The 12,806-nt window shown below is 36.6% G+C and overlaps 2 protein-coding genes across 6 annotated transcripts; both read right to left on the bottom strand.

Moving 5' to 3' along the window:
* Positions 1-6,982: 6,982 nt before the first annotated feature.
* LOC113275302 (F-box/LRR-repeat protein At3g59250-like) lies at positions 6,983-9,973 on the bottom strand. The gene is made up of 4 exons (XM_026524787.1): positions 9,025-9,973; positions 7,859-8,854; positions 7,616-7,765; positions 6,983-7,477 (listed from the first exon to the last, which is right to left on the bottom strand). Exons 2-4 carry the CDS (start codon positions 8,228-8,230, stop codon positions 7,118-7,120), a joined length of 882 nt encoding a protein of 293 aa, XP_026380572.1. The 5' UTR covers positions 8,231-8,854; positions 9,025-9,973; the 3' UTR covers positions 6,983-7,117.
* Positions 9,974-10,110: 137 nt separating this feature from the next.
* Positions 10,111-11,644, bottom strand: LOC113275301 (F-box/LRR-repeat protein At3g59200-like). Of its 5 annotated transcripts, none has more exons than XM_026524781.1 (3): positions 11,537-11,644; positions 10,354-11,354; positions 10,111-10,254 (listed from the first exon to the last, which is right to left on the bottom strand). In XM_026524781.1, the coding sequence occupies exon 2, from the start codon at positions 11,337-11,339 to the stop codon at positions 10,437-10,439; it is 903 nt and encodes a 300-aa protein (XP_026380566.1). In that variant the 5' UTR covers positions 11,340-11,354; positions 11,537-11,644; the 3' UTR covers positions 10,111-10,254; positions 10,354-10,436. The 5 variants fall into 5 exon arrangements, with proteins under 5 accessions (XP_026380566.1, XP_026380570.1, XP_026380571.1 ...); XM_026524785.1 differs by having other exon boundaries at positions 10,111-10,238; XM_026524786.1 differs by having other exon boundaries at positions 10,111-10,235.
* Between the last annotated feature and the right edge of the window lie 1,162 nt (positions 11,645-12,806).

Here is a 12,806-nt window from a genome sequence, read left to right as displayed (position 1 = left end):
TCTTCGACAATTTAAATCGCAGGTTTTGGCGGGAAATATTTTTGCATCGAAGAACAGATTAGGGTTTGAAAATTAAACGTGTTCTATGGAGATTCAATCACTGGAATTACTTTGGACGGGCCTGTTTAAGAAGAATAGGGGCGGTATGGCTGTCGCATTCGAACAAAATTGGCTGAATAACCGGTTCTCAATGAAACAGTGAAGGATAGTTTTCTCGGATTGTATGGGAAGGATTTGAGAGGAATTCTCATGGATTTAACCCTTGGAAATAATCGAGAATATCCTGTCACGCTATAACAGGAAAGGTAGTTGTCTTAGATTCGAGAAAATAAGGAGATTTCCATATATTTCGAAAACACGGGAAAGTAAGAGTATCTCGGGTTATTTGGAAATTTCGTGGTAAAACAGGGAGGATATCTTCTCTAACCTGATTTGGCTCTGTTTAAAGAAATTTGGAATGTGTGAAGGAAACGATGGACATGTCAGAAGAAAAAGGAAGAGATAAAAATGGAAAGTCCGTAAATTTTGGCGGAGAATAAAACAAGGGCTTTTCTCGGGATTTAATTGGTGTTGTGGCGTATATATAGTCTGCTGGAATCTAACGGAGGAAGTATCGAGACCTTGGGGTAGTTTTGGAGATACAACGATCGCTGCAGATCGATTCTGCAGCTGCAGGAAGAAGGAGAAGAAGAAGTTGCAGACGACAAAACAGAATTATCATTATGAAGAACAGAGAGTCAGTTATTTAACCGCACAAAACATGTATCGTTGTTTATCTTTAATTGCGAAAGGCCTTTAGTGACTATGAAAAAGCGGGGGTCTAACAACCACACCCAATATTTCGCTTAGCAATGTGTATGGACAAAATCCAATATACTTTCAAGGGAATCAACTAGACAGTCCGACTAAATCTTTAGAAAAGTATATCAAAGAGTTTATATCTCAATTTCTTAATTCAATCCGCAATCAAAAAAATAGGAATTTGCGAGCCCGATTGAATAAGAGAAATAACTTGGACGGTATCACAAACCAATATCCAAGTGTCAATCAATTCGATCAACAACCCAAAGTCCGGATTCAAGAACTGAATGAACTTAACGTACAACCTGTGATATTTCTATTATATAAAAAAATATAACGCGGAAAAGAAATAACACAGACACCAGAAATTTTGTTAACGAGGAAACCGCAAATGCAGAAAAGCCCCGGGGACCCAGTCCAGCTTTGAACACCATATTGTATTAAGCTGCTACATACACTAGCCTACTACCAATGAACTTCAGACTGGAATGTAGTTGAGCCTAATCAATCTCACACTTTTCAAGGCACAGTTGTGCTCCTTACGTCTCTGAACCTCAGCAGGATTCTATGCATTTGATTCCCTTAGATGATCTCACCCACAACTAAGAGTTGTTACGACCCAAAGTCGAAGACTTGAAAAACAAATCTGCCTTACACAGAAAAGTCTATTGAGATAAATAAATTTGTCCCCCACAGAAATACCTAAAAGTTTGTCCCGTATTTTGATAAATCAAGGTGCACAAGAACCAATTGATTAACCGGACTTATATTCCTGAAGAACAGCCTAGTATTATCAATCACCTCATAATAATCTTAATCGTATGGAAGCGAAACAAGATATTGTGGAATCACAAACGATGAGACGAAGATGTTTGTTACTTCTTTTATCTTGCCTATTGGAGATCAATCTCGAGTAAATCTTAGAGAAGATAACACTCAATACGATTGAACAGGGACCGATCAGAACATGCAACTACAGAGAAAATAGTTGGGTCTGGATTCACAATCCCAATGAAGTTTTCAAGTAACCTAAAGGGTTTTGGAAAAAAACCTAAGGTTAAAGGAGAATCGACTCTAGTCGCAACTAGTATCACACATGAGGTGTGGGGATTAGGTTTCCCAGTTGCTAGAGTTCTCCCTTATATCGTTTTTAAATCAGGGTTAGCAATCAATGTTACCTTGGTAACAAATCATTCAATATTCACCGTTAGATGAAAACCTGATTAGACTCAAGCTAATATCTTTCAACTGTTAGATCAAACTTAGCTTGTTACACACAAATGAAATGTACCTTCATTTAGATATGAGTAACCGTACCTAAACGTATACACCTTGTTAGTTCAAGAATAGTTAACTGAAGTTAGCCATATGAACACTTTCATATCAACCTTATTCATCTTAACCACAACTAGTTCATATGACTCAAATGAAACTAGTTATATAGTTGTTCAATTGTTTATATTCTCATAGAAATATACAAGACACAATTGAAGCAAAATCGGTTTGATTCACTCAAATCAATTCATGAACATTATAGCCACAGTTTGCAAAAGATTTCATTCCTTATTATATAAATGTATTGGTTCATGACACAACCGATTCTAGAAATTAACCCACTCAAGTATGCAAACGGGTACGCATACTTAAGTCGCCGGACTTAGACTGTGTCCGACAGTATGCGAACGGGTACGCATACTATCACACATCCAAAAACAACAATTGAATTAGTATGTGTACGGGTATGCATACAATAGTTCTGGGACTTCAACTGATTTCGCCAGTACGCATACGGGTACGCATACCAAGGCTCTCGGACTTTACCTGACTTCGCCCGTAGGCATATGGGTATGCATATTATACCGGTCTTGGATCAACATATATGCAAGTACGAATACTATGTCTATAATCCAATTATGGTTAAGTGTTCTGAACTTTATTTCAGTCATTAAAACATTCTTAGAGGATGACAATAGTTGTATTCACAAACTATTAGCATCAAAGCAATTTTCAAGTTATTGAAATAATCAATACGAAACATTATATGTCTACATCAAATGACTGTCTCACAGAGATCATGTAAGATGTTACCACGCGATTTTCACATGATCATATTTTGACTTGCGTCAAGAATATAAGATGAACTTGGTTAAAACGAAAGCTTATCAACACATATTTCGATAAATATGTAAGCGAGTTAAACTCAGCTCGAAATATCAAATGTGTATAATCGAATACTATTTATAGTAATACGACTTTTGTCTCAAGAAGGAGATAGAGTAGAAATAGACTTTCTAAGTGATAGATGATTTTCAGTCTCCACAATCTCTCCTTAGTAGTTCTTCGTCTTCAATTGATGAACGTCGTGAAGCCTAAAGCTCATCTACAAAATCTATCCTAGTCCGAGACATCACTATAAGTAGATTAGAAATCAAGACTTATAGTTTTGATCACTAAACTTGACAAACAAGCTTGAGATAGCAACGCTTGCAAGTTCGACCGAGCAGTGCTCTAACAATCTCCCTCTTTTTCAATTTTAATGACAAAACTATCAATACAGATGGATTACAAAATAAATAAAACTTTGTAGATTCTCATCCAAATGCTTGATCTCCTTGGTTCTTCAACATTACTCGAAATCTTCGTCACTTCCAAGTACTCCAGTGATTCTGAACGTGTTCAACTATGCATCATAGTTGTTGAAGATCCGTAGCGATAACAATGAGAAAACAGTTGCTCTCAATCATTATTATATAGTGTCATAGTATTATTACACAACATCAAAGTTCAATTGTACTATAACTTCGACAACAATACTATGGTGATATGTATTACTCCCCCTTAGTCAATACTTCATCTCACAATTAAAACCACTTCCGCTTATATAATGATCCGCAAACCATATGTATTTGTAGTGTGAACTACACATTAATTCTCCCCCTTTTTGTCAATATAAATTGGCAAAGGTACGAAACTAGTGGGATCCTAATGAAATTTTCATAGAGATACTTCATGACCAAAAGAGAACATATCAACTTTATTTAGATGCAATCAAACAGTCGAAACTAAATGCATCCATCAAGGAGTTCATAAAGATACACGATAACTCCTACAATATTCCACAACCGCACTCCCCATAAAGATTTAGCAATTAAGCACAAGTTCAAAAAAGAACTCTCCCCCATAAAATGTCATTCCCGAAAGAACAACAAGAGCGACCTTACTTTACAAGAAAAGAAGGATTTCTTTGGACAAAATCAAATCACATGAAACATGAATTTGTATCTAAAAATCTCAATTGAATTAACCTCAAAGAAAGTGATTAATACAATTGGTCATGCCCAACATAAAAAAAACTTAAGGAGCAGCACAGTATTTTCACAAAGATGTGGATCAGGGAAAGACCAATATTGCGGAATATTCAAAGATTCATTATATGTTTTTATCACTATTTGCACAATGACATATATAGTAAACTTAATCTTTGGTGATAAAAGTTCATCCTATCTTCCATCAATATTTGCATAATAACATAATAGGCTTAACTTTTGTTGTCAAAAGTTCATTCTATCTTTTATCAATATTTGCATAAAAGACATATGGTAGACTTAACTTTTGAGAGCCAACCTTCTTATGGATTTAGCACATTTAACAGTTTAATGGAAAGATAAAATCATTCAAGGCTAAAGTACCATTAAAGTTATTACAACCATTAACAATAATAGTTTTTAATAAGTTCGACATAAGAGGTTCATCAAAAGACAAAATAAAGAAACTTAATTATGCATGATTGTGATTGTATTACCCAGCAATCTTAAAGACGGGTTCAGTCAGTTCAGGATGAACTCCCAAAACGTAGTTCAGTTGTTCCTGTAAGTACTCAATTCTTTCATGAAGAAGAGTAGTTTCAGGGTTGGAAGGTTTCTTCATTTTGTTGATGTATGTCCGAGATAGAGGAGTAGCTCGACCAATGCAGGTACCAACAGGAGGAAATCCAAAGTGACTGCAGATTCTGCTAATGAAACATGGAAACCCAAGATTTTTCTTTTGTAAAAACAAATGAATCATTTGAGGGATAATCAGGCCACAAAAATCAATCTCTTCACCAGAGAAAAGATAGAAAATCATCTCGGCAAGGGTCCTTCTCCAAGATTCTTATCAAGCGTGCTTGGAATCAAATTTGCAACAACCGATTTGCTAAAAACTTTCAAATGAAAGCTTATGTTGTCAACAGACAACTTGCTGCCAGACCAATATTCACTCCTATTTAGTAATATATCAGATAGTTGTCTCTGAATGATCAGGTTGAGGAATGACAAAAGAGCAATCAAGCGATAGATTTAGCAAATATGCAATCAAGCTAGGATTTACCTCAAACGTTGTCCCAACAACAATTTCTATTGTTGGCTGCATGCAGGTTAGCATAAAATTGACAAGTCATCTCAGGATGAGACGAGCCAATGCCATCATGAATACATCGCCAATTATAATAACTAATGAACTGGTGAAACTCTGGTTCTTGAGCAGTTCGATCATAAACTCTTTCTGTAATGAAATTACCTTTAAGAAATTTGACATATTTGTTCCTAGCAATCAGACTAGAAAAGCTAATTCGAAGGGCTGGATCATAATAGGGTTGGAGAGCATCTATACCAACATCATCATCATCAAATTCATCATCACTATCCACAGTTCTTCTACTTGAGCTAGCATCACTGTTAAAGTTCCTTCTAGACATGTTGATATAGGAAAGAACAAATAGATAACTCTAGTTGTTTTAGAACTTACTTGGATAACCGAGCTGTTGCAAATGGTATAGTTCTGAAACGATGACCAACACAAAATCCGTTCTTAACCCATAGCATAAAAAGCTTCTCCTGATTTCAATGGAACAAACTAAACACACAATGGTTAAGAAACATGAGAAAAAGAGAGGTAGATGATGATATCCGAACCTTTTCTTTTTTTTGTTCTCGAACTGTTGAGAAGAAGAGGTGAAAAGGACGAAGTTTCTCTTTTTATGTGTGAAATGGTGGTACATGAACCAGCTGAGAAGGTTCTGGAATGCGGTTCAAACACGTAACGGTTACAAATTCAGAGTACATGAACCAAACGTGTGCAGGCAAGGGCTCGTTTGTTTTTTGCGCTACATCATATTTTGAATTAAACAAAATACGGAAAAGAAATTTGAGGCAAAACTCAACAAATCTCTCATGAGCAACTCTTTGAGAGCTCATAAGACAAAATACCCTTGCACACCATGATACCAAAAGAGAGTTTCTTTCCAACTACTTTTACATCTTACAGTATTGAGAAATACCCAAAAAATTGTTGTTTAATTATCAATCACGATAAAAACAATATTATATACACAAGAAAATATCATTCAAGTGAAAATCCAAAATGGGAAGAAAACAAAAATGCAAGATGTCCTAGAAACCCAGAGCTTTAAAAACCCCTCACTCTTTCCCTCTTTGATGGGAAATGGGGAAAAAAGGAAAATTCCCACTCAGTTCATCTGGACTGTATATATACAATGCAATATCTATTGGGCTTGGACATAGACTCATGGGTCATGGTCTATACAAGCCTCAAACGATACTGCCGATCCTGGACAGTTTCCGTTTCTTTTTTTCGGTCAATTTTTGGCCAGAAAAGCGGCTGCCCCTGCCAAAGACATGACCGGCCTGAGACAATTGTGGCGCCAGTTTAAATTGTGCAACTTTTGGGATATCATCACGACAGCGTAGACAAGGGATTCAAACAATACTCAGCCATGGAATGGAAGCTTGGAATTCATAGAAACGAAATTTGCTTCATTACATGTTGCTTTTTACCCCCTGGGACAAAGAACTCAGTAACAAGAAAAACGCGAGGGGATTACTGATAAAAGTTTAGATGTCTAGGCAAAATCTTATCGTTTGATTTATGACTTGGGAATATAACTTTTTACCTCAGATAACAGTTGCAAACTATCCTGTACACATGCATGAATTTTCAATCTGCTGCTACAACCTTGAGGTTTATGTAGAGAACTGGGGTGATTAGTTACTAACATGAGTTTCATGTTCTTTCATAATTCTGAAGAAAAGGGGTTCGTATATGAGACAATCAGCTGAGGATGTAACAATTAAACCAAGGCAAAATTGAAAAAGATAGAAGAACACGAGGAAGCCCAGTTTAATCAGTAACAAGACTTGTTAATCGTAGCGAACATAATCGACATGGGTTGATTATAAAAAAGATTACAACTATCAAAAGTTATTTTAAGTATCAATTACGCTGAAAATCCTAAAAACAGAAAGCATCCAACAAAATCTTAATGAAGACATTCCATGTCAGAGATGTAACACGTCAAGTTTTCTGAGGCAGTAGGAAGATCTGGCACCTCCTCCATAAATTCTTCTTTGCTTGTCAGATTTAAATAGTGAGAACAAGGAGCACAAGACACATTCATTGTTTGCAAATCTTGTGCATTTCTCAAAATTAATTTCACCCAACTCATCTCTCTTGGTTTACCTGAAAATATCTCGAAGGAAACCGACTTGAGTTGTAGAAGCAAACATCCAGTAGTCATCGTATCAGGATCCCAATCATCATCACGATTGCCGTCTTCATTATCACCATGCCCCTCCGAGTTTTGTGTTTTTATGCCGAGGCGCCTAGACAAGGGAATGAACTGAAATTGAGAAAGAAAAAACAAGCATCAAAAGAACAATTCCTACAAGGACATAGTTAACAAACAAATGTAAACCCAAGACATCTTATTTATTATCCATTGACAGGTATGCTGAAATCAAAAGTTTTGTGCTCTTGCCTCGTTAAGAACAATGGACTCCAGATTAGGTGCTGATTTGAGCAAAGCAATTAGTGCTTCACCGGTACTTGCTTCACGTTCCGCGTTCAGCTGTTTCAAATGATGGAAGGTAGGCAAATGGTTTTTAAGATCTGCTGCGCAGGACAGAACCTATTCATCAGAAGGCCATAGCAAAAAAGATTTCAGTCTAAAGAAGTCAGATCAATCATAGAGCGACATAAAGGTAATAGCAAGAAACGATACCCGTAGGACTCGATCAGAAATCGATAGACGCTTTACATGTGAAAGCACTTGAAAAAAACTACTCGCAACTGCACCAAGACCTATCATATATACCCTCCTTGTCGCGTCACCAGCATTTTTGTCAAAGTTGAAGTCAAGATCTGCGTCAACTAGTGTCTGAAAGCTAGATATGACCTGTTCCTTTGCAAAATCACATTTGTAGCTGAGAGATACTAGATTTGGCGCATCAATTCTTAGACCACAACCTCGTAAACCATTTGAGTTATCCCATCTAAAGCCAGCTTCATCAACACACCAAATTTTCAATATTTTCAGTGCAGGAGCTGAAATACAGAAATTCGTCATGCTAGACCAGTCGCAATTTTCCAGCATCAATTCTTCCAAAACACGGCAATCGGAAAAGAATTTCTCATTGTTGTACTCGTCACTAAAATCGACTCCGTGGAGTTCAAGGTGCTTTAAGTCTTGGACAAGATATATATTTAGGAAGATACATACGGATACATATATCGAGCCTCAAAGTAACCAATGATTGACAAGTAAAAAGAGATAAGGGCATAGGATAGGGTCCTCCTGCTTCTTGAGCCCATTGAAGATCGAATTCTTCAACATTACGCATTATTGCAGCAGAGATCCACAAGTCAACTTAATCTGGTTTCAACCAGTCAAAATACACTAGACGGAATTTCCGTATCTTCGACATATCATGAAGATGCAATATTCTATCCACAGTATTCATAAACATTTTGGCTTTCATGTCACTCAAGCCCCATAAATCAATGATGGGGATAGATGGGAAAATGCAATTCCATCTTTTAGATAATGCTCTAGTGCGAACAATATACTTGATTTCAAGAAAAGAAAGTATATGATGAATAAGGCATTCAGGTAAGTTGGTGAGCCTATCTTCTCCTGCTGCTGCTACTGCCCCAGCCAAACAGTTTTTTTTCCCCTTTCGCGGCTTTCTATTTTTCAAAACCATGATAAAAAAATATTCTGCACACAAGAAAATATCATTTAAATGCTAAACTCACTATTGGAAGAAACTAAACAGTAGCAAGAAAATTGGTTTTCACTTCATATACCTAAATGAAATGTTAGGGTTTTTGTTTTTGGAACAAATTACTAACATAAGAATGAAGAACACAACAGGACTAGAACTTTACCTCTAAAAAATCAAGAAATCCACCAATGCCAAAGAAAACATAGGATGCCCTAGAAACCCGGAGCTGTAAAACCCTCTCTGTTCCTCCTCGCTCTTTCTCTCTCTTCTTTCTCTGATGGGAAATGGGAAAAAAAGAAATGGAAAATTCTCACTCGGTGTATACAATATCGATTGGGCTTGGACACAAACTCATGCGTAGGCATATACAAGCCCAAAAAATATTGTGGAGTGTGGATCCTGGACAGTGTCCGGTTTTTTTTTCTGTCAATTTTTGGTCAAAGAGGCTGCCCCCGTCAGCCGGCAGTAAGTCGAAAATGTGGGGAAAGGTCGACGTTACATTTTGGGGAGCAGTTTCCCGGCCTAAGCAGGTTTTTGCTGAGAACTTGGGTCACTACTAATGTGTGCGTTTGATGTTCTTTCTTAATTAATCCAAAGCCAAAACTGAAAAAGATAGAACAAGAGAGGAAACCCATTGTTAACAGAAAGAAGACTGTAAGGTGGTCGCAAAAAAGTTTACGACTATCAAAAGTTATCACACTAAAGATTCTAAAGAACAATCTCTAAATCGAAACAGAAAAGCATCCCAATAACATCTTAGTGAAGACACTGCACATCAGAGAAGTAACACGTCAAGTTTTCTGAGGCAGTAGGAAGATCTGGCACCTCCTCCATAAATTCTTCTTTGCTTGTCAGATTTAAATAGTGAGAACAAGGAGCGTAAGACACATTCATTGTTTGCAAATCTTTTGCATTTCTCAAAATTAATTTCACCCAACTCATCTCTCTTGGTCTACCTGAAAATACCTCAAAGGTAACTGACTTGAGCTGTAGAAGCAAACATCCAGTAGTCATCGTATCAAGACCCCAGTCATCATCATGATTGCCGTCTTCATTATTGCCATTCCCCTCCGAGTTTTGTGTTTTAATGCCGAGGGGCCTGGACAAGGGAATGAACTGAAATTGATAAACAAATGTAATAATTACTACAACGGTATAATTAATAAACAAATGTAAACCCAATACATGTTATGTTATTATCCACTGACAGGTATGCTGATAATCAAAAGTTTTGTGCTCTTGCCTCGTTAAGAACAAGGGACTCCAGATTAGGTGCTGATTTGAGCAAAGCAATTAGTGCTTCATCAGTACTTGCTTCACGTTCCGCGTTCAGCTGTTTCAAATGATGAAAGGTAGGCAAATGGTTTTTGAGATCTTCTGCACAGGACAGAACCTATTTATCAAAAGGCCATAGCGAAAAAAAAAAAGATTTCAGTCTAAAGAAGTCAGATCAATCATAGAGCGACACAAAGGTAATAGCAAGAACCAATACCTGTAGGACTCGATCAGAAATCGATAGACGCTTTACATGTGAAAGCGCTTGAAGAAAACTACTTGCAACTGCACCAAGACCTATCATAATACCCTCCTTGTCGCATCACAAGCATATTTGACAAAGTTGAAGTCAAGATCTGCGTCAACAAGTGTCTGAAAGCTAGATGCAACATATTCCTTTGCAAGACCACATTTATAGCTGAGAGATACCAGATTTGGAGCATCAACTTTTAGAGCACAACCTTGTAAACGATATGGATTATACCATCTACTGTGATCGATAACACCCCAAATTTTCAAAATTTTCAGTGCAGGTGCTGAAATACAGAAATTCCTCATGCCCCACCAGTCACAATCTTGCAGCACTAACTCTTCCAGGACGGGGCAATTGGAAAAGAGTTGCTCACTATTGTACTTGTCGCTAAAATCGACTTCACAAAGTTGAAGGTGCTTGAGTCTTGGACAAGATATATATTTTGGAAGATACATCCGAGTACATATATCTAGCTTCAAAGTAATTAATGACTCACAAGTAAAAAGAGATAACGGGATATGAATAGGTCCTCCTCCTTCTTGAACCAATGTAAGATCGAACTTTTCAATATTACGCTTTATTGCAGCATAGATCCATAAGTTAACTTTAGATGGTCTCAAGTAGTCAGAATAATCTAGACAAAATTTATCTATCTTCGACATATCATGAAGATGCAATATCTTGTCCACAATGTCCATAAACATTTTGGGTCTCATTTCTTCTAACCCCGAAAAATCAATGATGGGGATAGATGTGAAAATGCAATTCCATCTTTTAGATAATATGCTAGTGCGAACAATATACTTGAGTTGAAGGAAAGAAAGTATATGATGAATAAGGCAGTCAGGTAAGTTGGTAATCCTATCTTCTCCTGCTTCTGTTGCTGTTGCTGCTGCACCACTCAAACTGTTCTTTTTCCCCTTCTGCAGTTTTTTATTTTTCAAACCCATGATAAAAACTATATTCTGTCCACAAGAACATTCATTTAAACTCTATACCCACTACGGGAAGAAACTAAATAGTAGCAAAAACTGGTTTTCATTTCAAATACCTAAATGAAATGTTAGGGTTTTTGTTTTTAGAACAAACTAAATAACAGTACTAACATAGAATTGAATTCAGATTAAAAGCAGTACAATAAATTTACCTCTAAATCATCAAGAGATCCACCAATGGAGAAAAAATAGATTGCAGTAGATGCACTACAAAGCCAGAGTTGTAACTAAAACCCTCCGTCTCCCTCCTCCCTTTCTCTCCAAAATGGGAAATAAAATAAAATGAAAAATTCTCACTGAGTTCATCTGTTAACTCAATATCTATTGGGCTTGGATACAAACTCATGTTCGGGAAGATACAAGCCCCAAATGTTAATGAGTCGATAATGTGGAGGAGAGTGTCCGTTTTTTCCACGATTTATAAAGGGGATAGAAGTCATGCTAAGTGTTGATACAATTTCATCGATCCAACGGTGAGGATCGGTGGAATTTTTTTGTCCTATATGAAATGGTATCAGCACTTAGTAGAACTGGTATCCCCCTTTATAAATCATGATTTTTTCTTTTCCCACGAATCCGATACCGTAATCCGCAGTGCGAGTGTACTAGATCGTTTGTTTATTCTTTCGAGAAATAAATGAAAATCATCAACAACCCTAAGTTTAATGAACGTGCAATAGGGTTGTACCCAAGATAACTAGGTATTATGGGTCTAAAACTTGATAGGTTTTGGTTGATGTTCTCAAAAGTTTTGGTTTCTCTGATTCATGGTGTGAACTTATCTTTCAATGCGTTAGCACCACTAATATTTCGATTTTATTTAATGGGTCTCTTTGTCCCGCTTATAAATCTAGAAGGTGACCCATTTTCTCCATATTTTTTTATTTTATGTATGGAATTCTTTTCTAGATACTTGATGCATGCTGAAAGTTGTAATCTTATTCACGGATTCAAAGTCAGCAAAGAGGCGCCTAGTATATCTCATCTCCTCTTTGATGACGATTGTCTCTTATTCATGAAAGACACCCATGATGATGCTAGTAACTTAATATCTCTCATTAAGGATTTTAGTCTTATTTCCGGCAAAGTGATAAATTTTCAAAAATCTGGATGCTTCTTTAGTAAGAATGTTCATCCAGACCATTGTGTCTCCTTCATTAGATTGCTTAATGTTAAAAAAGTTGATCCTAATGAAGACACTTAGGCATTCCTCTTTTTCTGAAAAAATCCAAGAGTGAGTCTTTCTCCCATCTTGCTAATCATTTTGATAAAAGGGTGGCCAAGTGGAAAGGAAAATATTTAACCCAATCTTGGAGATCTGTTTTAGTTAATAATGTTCTGCATTCCTCTTCCATTTATTACATGAATTCTTTCCTAATACCGTATAATCTTATCCATAAAATGGAGCAATCCCAAAGGGAT

The sequence above is a fragment of the Papaver somniferum genome, chromosome 4, assembly GCF_003573695.1.
Source record: "Papaver somniferum cultivar HN1 chromosome 4, ASM357369v1, whole genome shotgun sequence".
In the NCBI taxonomy this organism is placed as follows: domain Eukaryota; kingdom Viridiplantae; phylum Streptophyta; class Magnoliopsida; order Ranunculales; family Papaveraceae; genus Papaver; species Papaver somniferum.
Note: the sequence above shows the minus strand (reverse complement) of the source record. Positions and strands in the feature narration are given on the sequence as shown.